Source organism: Electrona antarctica (genome assembly GCF_951216825.1).
Source record: "Electrona antarctica genome assembly, chromosome: 2".
NCBI classification, from domain to species: Eukaryota; Metazoa; Chordata; class Actinopteri; order Myctophiformes; family Myctophidae; genus Electrona; species Electrona antarctica.
The window spans coordinates 55863534-55880823 of NC_136807.1; the positions used below are offsets into that span (position 1 = coordinate 55863534).

Below are 17290 nucleotides of genomic sequence, written 5' to 3' on the forward strand. Positions count from 1 at the left end.
TCAACCGGACAATTATATTTTTTGTAATTTTTCGTAGTGTTGCTGATGTCTGAGGTGGGTAGGTCTTTCAGTACCTTCATGATGCTCAGTTTTGTTTTGTTTTTTAAGCTATTTTTTATCCCACAATTTTGTAACCCATTTGTTCACCCAGTGTCAATTAACAAATATAATCCTGGGCGCTAGTCTTCCTCTGCCAACCTGGGGGGGGGGGGGGGGGGGGGGGGGCAGCGGACTGACCTCATGCTTCGTTTTTTAAGCCTCAATGAAATATTAACAGTACCTCAAGTTGCTGTACTTTTTAATGGAATATTTCACATTTTGTAAAATATACCTGTGTTTAGTGATTGTGTGTTAAAATGTATGTTTTGTGTTCTAGGGTTAAATGTTTTGTTTGTATACGTAATGCTGTACTACTGTCAGTTTTATGTCAATAGAATACATCTGCAAGGACAATTTAACCATTGGATGATTTTGGCAGTTGATTGAAAAACCATTAAATGAACCCTTGTCTTCCTTGCAGAGTATTAGTTAGTAGTGTGATTGACAGGAGAGATTATCAGAGGAGCAGAGTTTCTACCACCATCATTAGGCCAAGGACACAAGAATGGATAGAGTCTCTCAGTGAAGGTGCAGCCAGTGCAAGAGTAGAGATTTACTCTGGTCTCCACGTCATAAAAGGAGACCAGCCCCTCCTCATAATCCACAAACACTCCCACTTTCTGGAGCTCCTCTCTTACAGGGAGGAGGAGGCCAGCATTAGCAGTGTACTTATTTCCTTTACGCAACGATATAGTCCAGTAACCATTGTTGGGACTCAGTGTGATTTGTCCCTTCCTGTTGATGGACTCTCGGGCCACTCCTAGATTCCAGGCAGTCTTACCTCCAACCTGAACTTCGTAGTAAAACCTTCCTGAGGAAAAGCTTTGTTGTCCTAAGACACAGACACAATATGAGAATCTGTCTGTGTTTTCAGGGAGATTCTTCCTTACATGTCCACAACTCACTTGTTTTCCATCCTCAGACAGGATGAGGCAGGGGTTTGCTGTATCAGGGTCCAGAGTTACATCCACCTCATATTTCTGGACCCTCTTCAGCTCAACATCACACAGCTGCTTCTTCATCTCTTGACTGAGTGTCTTCTCCAGCTGAGACACAGCTGTCCTCACGGTCCCCACATATGAAGACTGATGAACCTTTGTCCAGTCCTTGGTGGGTGGAGAGGTGTTGATGGATGTGAAGTTCTGGAGGAGGTGGAGGTGGTCTTCAGTGTGTGAGAGCTGCCTCAGCTCAGAGCTTCTCTTCTCCAACTGAGTGATTTCCTGTTTCAGATCTTTGATGAAGCCTTCAGCCTGTTTCTCTGTAGTTTTCTGCTTCTCTTCGATTACACCAATGAGCTCAGCCTGGCTTCTCTCAATACAGCTGATCAGAGCAGTGAATACCTGCACACTGTCTGCTATCACCGTGTCTGCATCTTTCCTGCTGAGCTCTACTGAGCGTTTGACCTCCTGAATCTTCACTCGTCTCCCCTGGATCATCTGCTGGATGTCAGCCTCTGTCTTTCCTTCATATTCTTCTTTCAGCTTGAGACTCCTGAACTGTTGAACCATCTCAGAGAAGACTTTATTAACAGAGAATTCTGGTCTTGTATGGAAGTTTCTGTTGCACAGTGGACACTTGCACACGTCCTTAGTGTCCCAGTAACGTGTGATACAGGTGTTGCAGTAGTTGTGTCCACATGGAGTGCTGATTGGATCAGTGAACACATCCATACAGATGGAACACAGGAAGTGCTCTTCAGACAGGAGAGCGCTGGCGGACGCCATTTCTACACCGCTGAGAATAAAGGTGAATCACTGGAAATATTGCAGCTTCTACCCGGGAAGTCCAATAAAAACTCAACCAGTTAGTGTGATCCAGGATCTTTTTGGTCTGTACGGAACCTCTTCTCTTAGTCTCTCTTAGACTAATAACTCTTTGGTCTGTACAGAATTCTCTTCTCTTAGTCTCTCTTAGACTAATAACTCTTTGGTCTGTACAGAATTCTCTTCTCTTAGTCTCTCTTAGACTAATAACTCTTTGGTCTGTACAGAATTCTCTTCTCTTAGTCTCTCTTAGACTAATAACTCTTTGGTCTGTACAGAATTCTCTTCTCTTAGTCTCTCTTAGACTAATAACTCTTTGGTCTGTACAGAATTCTCTTCTCTTAGTCTCTCTTAGACTAATAACTCTTTGGGGCTGTAAGGGACCTCTTCTCTCAGTCACTCTCTTAGGACTAACGACCTCACATCGAGTCATCGGCTTTTAAGCCAAGCTTCGCTGAATCTTACGTCGTCATCAACGTCAACCCTTCCCTAATATGGAGTTCCGCAGGCCTCTAAACCTGGCCTCCACATACTCTCTGATCAGACATTGTGTATTTTTGAGGGGCGATATCTCCTCCTGTGTGTGTGTGTGTGTGAGTGCGTGCGTGCGTGCGTGCGTGCGTGTGTAAACACAAACGTTGTCCTAACACAAACATTGAATGCCATTGCAAATGAATGGCCATCTCTGAGTGTTTGTGTAACCACACACATCACGTGAACACAGACATTGAAGACGAAGGTGCAGGACGCAAATTCAAATTGAGCTGAGGGTGAATGAGATGATGGGCGACGTATCACGTGACATATATAATGTCCTTCTAAAATAAATCACACTTGTGTGAAGTGAGGGGCACACAATCATATGATGATGATGTATCATCATACATCATCTCAGCCAATCACAATTTGCGTCCCCACTTTTGTCATCCCCATAACCCACTTTGGAAACCACTGCTATAAGCTGTAGATCGGCTATTTTGGGAGAAGAGATGGAACGTAAATATTTATGGCTGTGGTTATGATGAAATAAATATATTGTAATTTTGTCTCATCTTGGTAGCCCACCAGAATGTAATTCAGCTAGATATAGCTCATTCTGACACACTGCTCAACAGTCGTACCTGATTCATTGATTATTGTATTAACAGTTTGTATAGAATGGGTACAGTTATATATCATATAGCCTACAGGGTTAGAAAAAGGAAAAACAATTTACAGTATAGAAAGAAGGGGCTGTGGTCACTGTGTTCATTGTTTTTAATATCATTAAGAACAGAGTAATTTTCTATCATGGAAGTCGTGGTATGCTAATAATAATATGAATGATAATGTTTCAAATGCAACAACATTTAGGACAATCGTGATTCATCTCCATCCAATGTACAGGCTGTACAGCAGCTTGCAGTCTGTTCCATAGCTGGTTTGCCTGGGGGGGGAAAAACAACACCATTGCTAATTAGTTATGTAACTTTTGCAACTTGTGGGGATTATCATAACATTGGACATGATAAAACCATACCAGCTATCACTGCAGCGAGTAGCCAACGTTATGCAGCGGCAGCGTTATGTAGGTACAGTAGGCTATTTCACGGCTTTTAAGAGCTCCAAAACTGCAGAATGTTGACATATCGTGGTCTGGGGGTCGGACTGATGCCTGCTAGTTAAGCTAGTAGTTTGCATCCGAGTTGTTCCACCGGGGCACCGGCGGTAAATAAAAAATAAAGCGCCGATGCGAAATTAATGGGTAACGTTACCGTAACGTTGTATGAATGCAACGCCGTATGAATGCAACGCCGTAGCATATCGTTAGTTCAAGTGAGGTCACGTTACCCTTTGCTAGAGATTGCGATATTTTTGGCGATGCAGATTGTTAACACATTCAAATAATATTGGTTATTATCATATTCTTCCATAATAAAGGACGAAAAAAGGCGTCTTACCTCGTCCGCCTTCCGCCCTCTGTGAAGTCACTCCGTTTTAAGTCTGGTTGCGAAGTCCCTTCGTTTGAAGGGGATCCTAACCCTCGCCCTTGCCCCTAACCCTCGCTCCAAAGAGAATTGAGAAAACCCTTCCTCCTCACGTGAACGCGCATCAGCAAGGGGAAGGGCTAAGGGCCATGGTGAAGGGGGGAATTGGGAAAGGGCCTTTGAGTGTTTGAGTGTTTGAGTGCACAAACACTCAAACGTACCCACTGAGCAATAGACGACTATTAGACACGTGTCTAAAAATACGATTAAAAAACGGCTAAAATGAACTTTATTTTAGACGTCTATCCTTGATTAGCGGTTGTATTATATATAGACGTTTAAACAACCGCCGTTGTTTATTGCATTTTTAGACGGACCTTTAGACGAATATTAGACGTCTATTAGACAAAACAATTTGCTCAATGGGTAGACGTGGGAAACCGTTGCAAAACAATGTTTGTGTTCACACAAACCCTCAAAGCTGGACATAATTATCCCATTTAGGCCTGACCTCAAAATTTAAAAAAATCTTCTAAATCCTCCAGTTTTCTGAAATAAATATTTTCACGATTTTTCAAAAATAGCAGACCTACAAGCTCGTAGCGCGCCACTCGGTGGCGCGCTACGAGCTTGTAGATCTGCTATTTTTCAATAGCTAAATTATAATATAATGTATAATGTTTAAAACACCAAAAGGGGTTCCCACCCAAAATGGGTTATTATAAGAGGGGCCCTCCAAGAATGAATAGGCCTATCGTGTAAACGTTAATCTTCTGTAATATTATTCAAGAAGTGAAACTTTCATGTTTTCTAGATCAGTGGTTCCCAAAGTGGGGTCCGGGGACCCCTAGGGGTCCTTCAGGGAGTTCCAGGGGGTCCCCTGGTATGTGGGTTTGAGAGGCAATGATTAATGTAAACTATATAGGCAGGCATACAGTAGCCTAGTAGATTATAGCCAAGTTGACAGTTGTCATAATATTGTATAGCTCTGTTTGGGACTGTCACTGTTGCACAACGGTAGCCAACGGTGAATGATGAAAAAGTTGCACTTTGTTAACAGGGACAGTATTGGACATATTAACTGCGTCACAGAGGATCGCTGGCGCTGCTACTTGATTCACCCCTGGAAATTGCTGGAAACCATTAGAATGTTGGAAATGGAACATTATCAGCCAATTAACGTGAGTTACATAAATCCTTTATTTCGGCGATTAGTCCGTTCACACTCGCCTCAATAACATTTGAACCACGGCGCAAAGCGCCGCGGCCATATAGTGGCATTTTTGTTTTTCCCTTTTTTTTTTCAGGCCTTTTCGGGTTTTCAGGCCTAACATTATGGTAATCTTTAGGGTTGAGCCGAGCCTCGGGCCGACCCAGTTAGGGTAGGGTAGGGCCGGGCCTTAATTTTCAGGCCCGATGAGAACTCTAATTGCTATCGAAACAATATAAAAATAAATCAGATATTTTTTCACAGATATTGAATATTTTCACTCTCTGTATTCCTGGGGGGTCGCTACAACACGATTTTAGTCGACTAAATCTACAGTTGATTTAGTCGACTAAAATGTATTTTTTGCCAGCAGTGATGGCGTTGAGGCGCCTGATTTGTACTCTGCTGTGTGCCGGAAATACAAAATACAAGCTCACAGTCACAGTGTGAAAATAGCAGATCTACAAGCTCAAAGTCAGTGTGTCACAGCTTGCAGATTGGCTATTTTCAGAGAGTGACACCCGAGCACAACCAAACATAAAATAACTTGTTGTTTAGTTCTACTGGATCTCTTCTCCACTAGTCCCTCCCTGACATTTAGTTCTACTGGATCTCTTCTCCACTAGTCCCTCCTTGACATTTCTGTCTAGTTTTAATTTGACGAAATTGTCATTATATTTAGTCTTAGTTTTACTCATCATTGCTTAGTTTTTATTTAGTTTTTCATCAGTGAAAAATGGTAGTTGACGAACATTTCTCGTTGTGGTTTTAGTCAAGTCGAGGAAATCGACACTGTATTGAGCCAACTTAGACATTTCTATAGCATTCATTCCTAAATACTGTCCAAAACAAATTTACCGTTTCAATTTCTATTATTGTGCATTCTTGCTAGTTCTATGACAGCTGCCTCGCTCTCACTAGGTGGAATCAGTCAGATGGTTAAGGACGGCTGTGGCTCAGGAGGTAGAGCAGGTCGTCCAATGATCCATGGGTCGAATCCCAGCTCCTCCGGTCCACATGTCGAAGTGTCCTTGGGCAAGACACTGAAGCACTAAGCAACTCATTTGGCTTTCTTTTTTTTTAATTCTTTATTTACCCAGGGAAGTAGCTGAGCACAGGTGCTCATTTTCAGCAACGCCCTGCACATAGAAACACACAGACACACACACACACACACACACACATTAAAACCTGGGAGCTGCACTATACTGTTGGCCACTAAGCAGCTCCAGGGGGAGCAGTTGAGGATTCAGTGCCTTGCTCAAGGGCACTTCAGCGGTGTTGGGTGAGTGATGACAATCACTTCCCCACCCAGATTTTTCCTGCCCGTCCGGGGAATCGAACCGGCAACCTTTCGGCAACAAGGGCGCTCCTCTAACCCTTAGGCCACCGCTGCCCCACACACTTGCAGGCTGCGCCATATTAACCCCCTTTCTGAAACCAGCTCCTCGCCACTCGCCCTACACACTTGCCCTCGATATGCGCGTTCACACAAGGCTGCGCCATATTAAGTGTTGTCCGAATCCAAGCAGCCTTTAGTGGAAGTGGCTTATAAAGCCCTCAAGAGCGAGTCTATGCCGATCTAGACTCGATTGCCTTGTGCAGCCCTGCTCTCTGTCCGCATGGAAACCGCGACCTACAAATGTATGTACCACCACAAATAAATTATAAATAAACTGCTCCTAAACAATCTTCATCTGATGCAGAATAGACAACGCTCATGTTCACAAGGGCTCTTTATTACCCCACGTGAAAAACTGAATGAAACCACACAAACAAAACAACTTTTAACACAATTATTTATAAACACCATATGATGTCCTTTTTATGATGTCACGCTGTATTTCCTTTTAAATGTCCATATTAATGAAATCCACATGTCACACAAACATACGATGCAATGCAATATAACTGTACAAACAAAATAACAGGTAACACAATTGCATGATGGTAACCATGGCAACGAATGGTGTCTGTTTCCTGTTTCTGCACAAGGAGGGCGAGTGTATTTCCAAACTGTTTTTTATACCCAGCACCCTAATCAAGGGAACTTGATTCAGCTGGAGGGGCACTTCCTGACGAGGGAACCTCCCGAGAGCACTTCAAGTCAAGGGACTGGTTTCAGAAAGGGCCAAGTGTCGTCTGAAACCAAGCAGCCTTGAGTGGCTTATAAAGCCCTCAAGGGCGAGTCTATGCCAATCTAAACTCGATTGCCTTGTGCAGCCCTGCTCTGTGTCCGCATGGAAACCGTGACCTACAAATGTAGGTACCACCACAAATAAATTATAAATAAACTGCTCCTAAACAATCTTCATCTGATGCAGAATAGACAACGCTCCAACTGATGTTCACAAGGGCTCTATTTACCCCACCGTGAAAAACTATAAATGAAACCACACAAACAAAACACCTTTTAACACAATGATTTATAAACACCATGGATGTATACACTGACACCACGGCGCGTAAACAGCTCCTCAAACTGTGACTCCGCCCACAAACGGGGGAAGCTGTGATTTTCGCTCGTTCACTGCAATGCAATTTGCGGCATTTTCAAAACAATATTGAGCAGAGTAGCGATTATCAAACGTATTTGCAATGCCATACGTTGAAAGATCTGTTGCCCGTGGACAAGGCACGCTACCTCCGCAAGTTAGATAGCATCGGCATAGATGTTTGTCCGTATGTGATTAAGTACTGGACCAAGTTGCATTGGCAGCCATAGAAAATTCCAGGGTAAATTCTTACCCCGGATGTGACGTCTTTGGGCGTTCCTGTCTAGCGTGGTGTCAGTGTATATGAAATGTCCTTAATGACAGTCACTCTGTAATGCCTTTTAAATGTCGATATTAGGCCCAATGAAATTCACATGTCACACAAACATATACACGATGCAATGCAATATAACTGTACAAACAAAATAACAGGCAGCACAATGGCATGATGGTAACCATGGCAACGAATGGTGTCTGTTTCCTGTTTCTGCACAAGGAGGGCGAGCTGAACTTGATTCAGCTGGCGGGGCACTTCCTGACGGGGGAACCTCCCGATTGCACTTCGAGTCAAGGGACTGGTTTCAAAAAGGGGACTACATTGCCTCCAATGGGCCATATTCAGACCGCAACCATCTTGCCAGCAAGGTGCTACGGTACCTAGGTGATACTTCCCATAGACAGCCCATTCATCCAAACAGAAAAGTCCTATCTAATTGTATTAAACAATGTCAAAATCACCAACATTGCAGCTGTAGGGAAAGCTTGAATTATTATCCTCTTTCAATCTGTTCAAGTTTTTGTTTAATAAAAATCCACCGTAGATATTTTATGAGCTACTTCCTGCCAAGAAATTCCTTGCATGCAATTTGCAAGGAAAAAAAAGTGCTGGAGTTTCGAAGCGCTCGTTGAATATCACTCAACGGCCCATGTGTACCACCTGTTTTGAATTTGCACATAATGCAGGAGGTTGCTTTACTGATAACGAGCGCTTCCATACTCTGATACTTAGAAAATAATCATCTGCAAGGAATTTCTTGACAGGAAGTAGCTCATAACATGTATACGGTGGATTTTTATTAAACAAAAACTTTACAGATTGAAAGAGGATCAAACTTTCCCTACAGCTGCAATGTTGGTGATTTTGACGTTGTTTAATATAATTAGAGAGGACTTTTCTGTTTGGATGAATGTGTTATCTGTCTATTGGGAAGTATCACCTAGGTATCACCTTGCTGGCAAGATGGCTGCGGTCTGAATATGGCCAATGAGTCGGTCGGTGTGAGCTCGCCACCATTGGTGTGTGAATGTGGGAAGTAAGGAAGCTGGTGTCGACTGTTCGTCGCTTCACCTCCCAATGTATGAATGAATGAACCAATGTTAAGCGCTTTGAGCACTTGGAAAAGTGATATAAAAATGCAATTTATTTAAATGATTTGGCGATAAATAACCAATTAATCTGAACACATAAGCAGTGTAATTAATAAACATGTACGATGTGCAATGTACTTTTTCTTTACCCCCACCTTGATTTCAAACACTTTAAACACTAAGGGCAGTATTTTGCGTGCCTTAAGTACCAGGTCTTATTACTTAACTTAAGACCTGGAGGCGTGATCAATGCCATTTGGCTATTCTGAGTGGCCAAACAGCATTGACCACACCTCCACTTAAGTTAAGTCATAAGACCTGGTACTTAAGACACGCAAAATACTGCCCTAAGGGCTCACACCAAACTTCAATTCTATCGTAATTCTCATTGGTTCCCAAATTGAGGTCCGGTTACCCCCAGGGGTCCTTGAGGGAGTTCCAGGGTGTCCCCAGATAAATAATATACAAATGGAACCGAATGGACCGTAACGGGTCCATTTGGTAAGGTTCCATTTGTACACTCTCACAGTTAAATTAAGATTGATTGTACAATATAAATTGGGGTCCCAGAGATAGAAATGCCATTAAATGGGGGTCTGTAGACTAATATGCATGTCAAACTGGGGATCCTTGAAATTAAACGGGTTGAGAATCACTGCTAGAGCCGTAAAAATCTTCCCTTAAGGGGTCCCTGGCATATATTTTCAAATGGGGGTCCGCGGGGCAAATTAGTGTCCATTTTTAGGGGTCATTGACATGAAAAAGTTTGGGTTTATATCCTTTTATGCTAAATGTTTGTTGTTGATCATATTTTCCCCACCTTCATATATATCCTTTTAAACTCTTTTTAATTTAATTATTTTAACCCTAGAACATTGAACCTGGACAATTATATTTTTTGTAATTTTTCGTAATGTTGCTGATGTCTGAGGTGGGTGGGTCTTTCAGTACCTTCATGATGCTCAGTTCTTTCTTTTTTTCTTTTTTTTAAGCCTTGATGAAATATTAACAGTACCTCAAGTTGCCATGTATTGCTGTACTTCAATATATTTTGATGAGAAATATTTGTAATGGAATATTTCACATTTTGTAAAATATACCTGTGTTTAGTGATGGTGTGATAAAATGTAAGTTTTGTGTTCCAGGGTTAAATGTTTTGTTTGTATACATAATGCTGTACTACTGTCAGTTGTATGTCAATAGAATACATCTGCAAGGACCATTTAAAGCTGCTATAAGCAATAATATGTCAACATTTTAATGACCTTTTTATTTTTTTATTTGTTGGTATTCAGACAGCCAGCAAGTCTGTGTGACTGTGACACATCTATAGGGCCACAATCTGCATTCAAAGATGTTCCTAGAAGCTTTGTCATTGGTCGAAAAAACCAATCAGGAAGCAGACAGGCAAATCGACCTAGGAAAATATTTGAATGCAGATTGCGGCCCCTAGATGTGTCACGGAGACTACATTTTTTTATTATTAAAATTAAAAGGTCATTAAAATGTTGACATATAATTGCTTATAGCAGCTTTAACCATTGGATGATTTTGGCAGTTGATTGAAAAACCATTAAATGAACCCTTATTGTCTTCCTTGCAGAGGATTAGTTAGTAGTGTGATTGACAAGTGAGATAATCAGAGGAGCAGAGTTTCTACCATAAAGGTCTAAACCTGGACTGAAGTATGGATATAGTCTCTCAGTGAAGCTGCAGCCAGTGAAAGAGTAGAGATTTACTCTGGTCTCCACATCATAAAAGGAGACCAGACCCTCCTCATAATCCACAAACACTCCCACTTTCTGGAGCACCTCTACAGGGAGGAGGACATTTTCATTCCTCAAACTTATAGTCCAGAAACCAATGTTGTTGTGTGTGTGTGGTGTGACTTGTCCCTTCCTGTTGATGGACTCTCTGGACACTCCTATATCCCAGTCAGTCTTCCCTCCAACCTGAACTTCGTAGTAAAACCTTCCTGAGGAAATGCTTTGTTCTCCTAAGACACTGGCACAATGTGAGAATCTCTTTGTGTTTTCAGGGAGATTCTTCCTTACATGTCCACAACTCACTTGTTTTCCATCCTCAGACAGGATGAGGCAGGGATGTGCTGTATCAAGGTCCAGAGTTACATCCACCTCATATTGCTGGACCCTCTTCAGCTCAACATCACACAGCTTATTCTTCATCTCTTGACTGAGGGTCTTCTCCAGCTGAGACACAGCTGTCCTCACAGTCCCCACATATGAAGACTGATGGACATTGACCTTTGTCCAGTCCTTGGTGGGTGGAGAGGTGTTCTTGGATGTGAAGTTCTGGAGGAGGTGGAGGTGGTCTTCAGTGTGTGAGAGCTGCCTCATCTCAAAGCTTCTCTTCTCTAACTGAGTGATTTCCTGTTGCAGATCTTTGATGAAGCCTTCAGCCTTTTTCTCTGTTGTGTTCTGCTTCTGTTCAATCACACCAATGAGCTCAGCCTGGCTTCTCTGAATACAGCTGATCAGAGCAGTGAAGACCTGCACACTGCCTGCTATCACTGCATCTGCATCTTTCCTGCTGAACTCTACTGAGCGTTTGACCTCCTGAATCTTCACTTGTCTCTCCTGGATCATCTGCTGGATTTCAGCCTCTGTCTTTGCTTCATATTCTTCTTTCAACTTGTGACTCCTGAAATGATGAACCATCTCAGAAATAAAAACATTGACGGATACGTCTGGTCTCTTATCAAAGATCTTTGCACACAGTGGACACTTGCACACATCACTAGTGTCCCAGTAACGTGTGATACAGGCCTTGCAGTAGCTGTGTCCACATGGAGTGGCGACTGGATCAGTGAACACATCCATACAGATGGAACACAGGAAGTGCTCTTCAGATAGCAGACTGCTGGCGGACGCCATCTCTTCACAATGAGAATAAAAGTGAAACACTGGAAATATTGCAGCTTATACCCAGGGAGTCCAATACAAACTCAACCAGTTAGTGTGATCCAGGAATGTGTAAGATGTGACTTTAAAGGTACTCTTTGGTCTTTACGTAACCTCTTCTCTTAGTCTCCCTCTTAGGACTAACGACCTCACATCGTGTCATCGTCTTTTAAGCTGAACTTCGCTGAATCTTACCTCATCATACGTCAGTCCCTACCTAATATGGAGTTCCACAGGGCTCTAAACCTGGCCTCCACATACTCTCTGATTACAGTGATCAGACATTGTGTATTTTTGAGGGGCGCTAGAAGCTATATAGCTAGATATCTATAAACACAACACGAGATATACAGTATAGATAGATATCTATAAACACAACACTATCCATAAACAACACGAGATCACTTGACACTGGTATCGGTATTCAGTATCGATATCGGCCAACACATACATTGTGGGATCGGATCGGGAACGAAAAAAGGACACTCCTAAAAAAAAAATATATATATATATATATATATATATATATATAGTGTTGCAAATTGCGGCTAGATACTGACATCTGTATGAGCTTCTATCAATACACACCCACTTGATGCTTCTGGTGAGTCTACGGCTGTTGTAAACAATGAGTATTATGTTTGATGCTTCTGGTGTGGCAGCTACAGCTAGGGCCTTCAGTAGTGGAACAGTGAAAGATGTACAGTACAGTACAGTACAGTACAGTACAGTACAGTACAGTACAGTACAGTACAGCACAGTACAGTACAGTACAGTACATTTTTTAGGTTTTTGATTTTTGGCATAAATCAGTGCTATTGAACACCCTTTACTTCTGTGTGTTGTTTAAAAAATATTGAACCAATGGAAAGTAGTTAAAAAAAGACTGGACAAAACCTCTTAACTCCATTGGACCCTCAAACTGTCTGCTAAAGCAACTAACTCCACCACCTCTCTCCTTCTCATGCAAGTAATTGACAATATCACAACACCAACTTTGATGAGGCAGTAGTGCTTTTTTTGATTTTTTTCCCCCTTAATTTCCTGAAAAATGTGTAATTTTCATTTCCTGAAAATTAACATTTTGGAGGTTTCTTCCTGACAGCAGAGATACAGGTATACAGCCTATATGCTTTCTTCTTCAGCACCGATGTGTTCTTATTGTAGGATGATCCTGTTTTATTACAGAATATTGAGCCAGGGTTGATTCTGACAGCATATTTTGATTTCGTTTTGAGTCTTTTGAATACAATTTCTTCTACTTTTAGACATATTTTAGTCATCTGAAATATTTTAGTGTTAATCTTGTTTGAGTCTACTACATATCATAAGATTATAGTCGACTAAATCTACAGTTGATGTAGTCGACTAAAATGTATCTTTTGCCGGCAGTGATGGCGTTGAACTACTCTGCTGTGTGCCGAAAATACCACACAAGCTCACAGTCACAGTGTAAAACATAGCAGATCTACAAGCTCACAGTCACAATGTGTCACAGAGTGCAGATCGGCTATTTTCGGAAAGTGACACCCGAGCACAACCAAACATAAGATTGATTAATTGATTGATTGATTGATTGAACATTGTATTCAGTGTGTAGAATGGGTACATTTCAACATTGTATTCAGTGTGTAGAATGGGTACATTTCAACATTGTATTCAGTGTGTAGAATGGGTACATTTCAACATTGTATTCAGTGTGTAGAATTGTACATTTCAAGTAAAGTACAGCTCAATACTCAAACTGCTACGAGGATGAAAGCAGGAATAGCACTAAGACTTGTTTACATCAGGGTCCAACATTTTCAATTCATCAGAACAATTAAAGACGTACAAATATACACTTCTATTCAAAAAGGAAATCATCACATACAGTATACAGTTTAAAAAAATAGTACACAAAAAAAGAAGTAAAAAATAAATAAAGGGGAGGGACTTTAACTTTTGTACAGGGACCAGTTTCCAATTGCAGCTGCCCATAAGTGCTCTTTGAGAGTGGTTTGAAGGAGTCTAGGCATTCTCATTTCTTAACGGCTGTTGGTAGGGCGTGACTTGACTTGTCAAATGACTTGTCTTTTAGTTCTACTGGATCTCTTCTCCACTAGTCCCTCCCTGACATTTTAGTCTAGTTTTTATTTGTTGACGAAATTGTCAATATATTTAGTCTTAGTTTTAGTCACCACAGCTTAGTTTTTACTTAGTTTTCGTCGGTGAGAAAAGGTAGTCGATGAACCTTTTTCATTGTGGTTTTAGTAGACGAAATCAATACTGTATTGAGCCGAATTAGACATTTCTATAGCATTCATTCTTAAATACTGTCCAAAACAAATGGACACAATTGAATTTACCATTTCAATTTCTATTCTTGTGCATTCTCTCTTTGACCTTCTGCTCGTTCTAATGCTGTGTGAGATCGTTATTTTCAGCCGTACTACTGGCCTGAAAAATGAACACATTTCACAGCTTTATGTCAATAGAATACATCTGCAAGGAGCATTTAACAATTGGATGGTTTTGGCAGTTTATTGAAAAACCAGAATGCCACAGACGAAAAACAGTCTAAGTCCACACTATTTATCCATAATGTATAAATGATAGACAACGAGGCCTTTTCGTGGACGGGTCAGAATGAAATTTGGACTTAGACTGTTTTTCGTCTGTGGTACTGAATCCTTGTCTTCCTTGCAGAGGATTAGTTAGTAGTGTGATTGACAGGAGAGATTATCAGAGGAGCAGAGTTTCTACCACCATCATTAAGCTCAGGACTGAAAAATGGATATAGTCTCTCAGTGAAGGAGCAGCCAGTGAAAGAGTAGAGATTTACTCTGGTCTCCACATCATAAAAGGAGACCAGACCCTCCTCATAATCCACAAAAACTCCCACTTTCTGGAGCTTCTCTCTTACAGGGAGGAGGACAGAAGGGTCAGCAGCAGCCTTGTACTCATTTCCATTCCACAACCCTATAGTCCAGAAACCATTGTTGGGACTCGGTGTGAAATGTCCCCTCCTGTTGATGGAATCTCTGGCCACTCCTATTGTCCAGTCAGTCTTCCCTCCAACCTGAACCTCATAGTAAAACCTTCCTGAGGAGACGCTTTGTTGTCCTAAGACAAAGACACATGGAGAGAATCTCTCTGTGTTATTTGGGAGATTCTTATGGATGTTTCCCTGACGCACTTGTTTTCCATCCTCAGATAGGATGAGCCAGGGGTTTGCTGTATCAGGGTCCAGAGTTACATCCACCTCATATTTCTGGACCCTCTTCAGCTCAACATCACACAGCTGCTTCTTCATCTCTTGACTGAGTGTCTTCTCCAGCTGAGACACAGCTGTTCTCACAGTCCCCACATATGAAGACTGATGAACATTGACCTTTGTCCAGTCCTTGGTGGGTGGACAGGTGTTGTTGGATGTGAAGTTCTGGAGGAGGTGGAGGTGGTCTTCAGAGTGTGAGATCTGCTTCAGCTCAGAGCTTCTTTTCTCTAACTGAGTGATTTCCTGTTTCAGATCTTTGATGAAGCCTTCAGCCTGTTTCTCTGTAGTTTTCTGCTTCTCTTCGATTACACCAATGAGCTCAGCCTGGCTTCTCTCAATACAGCTGATCAGAGCAGTGAAGACCTGCACACTGTCTGCTATCACCGTGTCTGCATCTTTCCTGCTGAACTCTACTGAGCGTTTGACCTCCTGAATCTTCACTCGTCTCCCCTGGATCATCTGCTGGATGTCAGCCTCTGTCTTTGCTTCATATTCTTCTTTCAGCTTGAGACTCCTGAACTGTTGAACCATCTCAGAGAAGACTTTATTAACAGAGAATTCTGGTCTTGTATGGAAGTTTCTGTTGCACAGTGGACACTTGTACACGTCCTTAGTGTCCCAGTAACGTGTGATACAGGTGTTGCAGTAGTTGTGTCCACATGGAGTGCTGATTGGATCAGTGAACACATCCATACAGATGGAACACAGGAAGTGCTCTTCAGACAGGAGACCGCTGGCGGACGCCATTTCTACACCGCTGAGAATAAAGGTGAATCACTGGAAATATTGCAGCTTCTACCCGGGAAGTCCAATAAAAACTCAACCAGTTAGTGTGATCCAGGATCTTTTTGGTCTGTACGGAACCTCTTCTCTTAGTCTCTCTTAGACTAATAACTCTTTGGTCTGTACGGAACCTCTTCTCTTAGTCTCTCTTAGACTAATAACTCTTTGGTCTGTACGGAACCTCTTCTCTTAGTCTCTCTTAGACTAATACCTCTTTGGTCTGTACGGAACCTCTTCTCTTAGTCTCTCTTAGACTAATAACTCTTTGGTCTGTACGGAACCTCTTCTCTTAGTCTCTCTTAGACTAATAACTCTTTGGTCTGTATGGAACCTCTTCTCTTAGTCTCTCTTAGACTAATACCTCTTTGGTCTGTACGGAACCTCTTCTCTTAGTCTCTCTTAGACTAATAACTCTTTGGGGCTGTAAGGGACCTCTTCTCTCAGTCACTCTCTTAGGACTAACGACCTCACATCGAGTCATCGGCTTTTAAGCCAAGCTTCGCTGAATCTTACGTCGTCATCAACGTCAGTCCTTCCCTAATATGGAGTTCCGCAGGCCTCTAAACCTGGCCTCCACATACTCTCTGATCAGACATTGTGTATTTTTGAGGGGCGATATCCCCTCCTGTGTGTGTGTGTGTGTGTGTGTGTGTGTGTGTGTGTGTGTGTGTGTGTGTGCGTGTGTGCGTGTGTGCGCGTGCGTGCGTGAACGTAAAAATGAACGTTTTTTTAGACGTCTATTCTTGATTAGCGGCGGTTGTTTAAACGTCTATATATAGACGGTCTATTATATATAGACGTTTAAACAACGTCTAATCAACATCTAATCTAAGAATAGACGTCTAAAAAAAACGTTCATTTTTAGGCCGTTGTTTTGTCGCATTTTTAGCCGGCCCTTTAGACGAATATTAGACGTCTATTATAGACAAAACAATGCTCAGTGGGTAGTCGTGGGAAACCGTTGCAAAACAATGTTTGTGTTCACACAAACCCTCAAAGCTGGACATAATTATCCCATTTAGGCCTGACCTCAAAATTAAAAAAAAATCTTCTAAATCCTCCAGTTTTCTGAAATAAATATTTTCACGATTTTTCAAAAATAGCAGACCTACAAGCTCGTAGCGCGCCACTCGGTGGCGCGCTACGAGCTTGTAGATCTGCTATTTTTCAATAGCTAAATTATAATATAATTATTAATAATTTTGTTTAAAACACCAAAAGGGGTTCCCGCCCAAAATGGGTTATTATAAGAGGGGCCCTCCAAAAATGAATAGGCCTATCGTGTAAACGTTAATCTTCTGTAATATTATTCAAGAAGTGAAACTTTCATGTTTTCTAGATCAGTGGTTCCCAAAGTGGGGTCCGGGGTCCTTCAGGGAGTTCCAGGGGGTCCCCAGCTAAATGATAGTTAGGAACCACATGGGTCTG

General features: G+C 41.9%; 1 protein-coding gene across 1 annotated transcript; it reads right to left on the reverse strand.

Annotated features, from left to right (window-relative positions):
- Window positions 1-524: 524 nt before the first annotated feature.
- LOC306934216 (E3 ubiquitin-protein ligase TRIM21-like) lies at window positions 525-15826 on the reverse strand (the record flags this gene model as incomplete). The annotated part of the gene is made up of 2 exons (XM_079516763.1): window positions 525-1535; window positions 14537-15826. 2 exons carry the CDS (start codon window positions 15824-15826, stop codon window positions 525-527), a joined length of 2301 nt encoding a protein of 766 aa, XP_079372889.1.
- Window positions 15827-17290: the final 1464 nt, after the last annotated feature.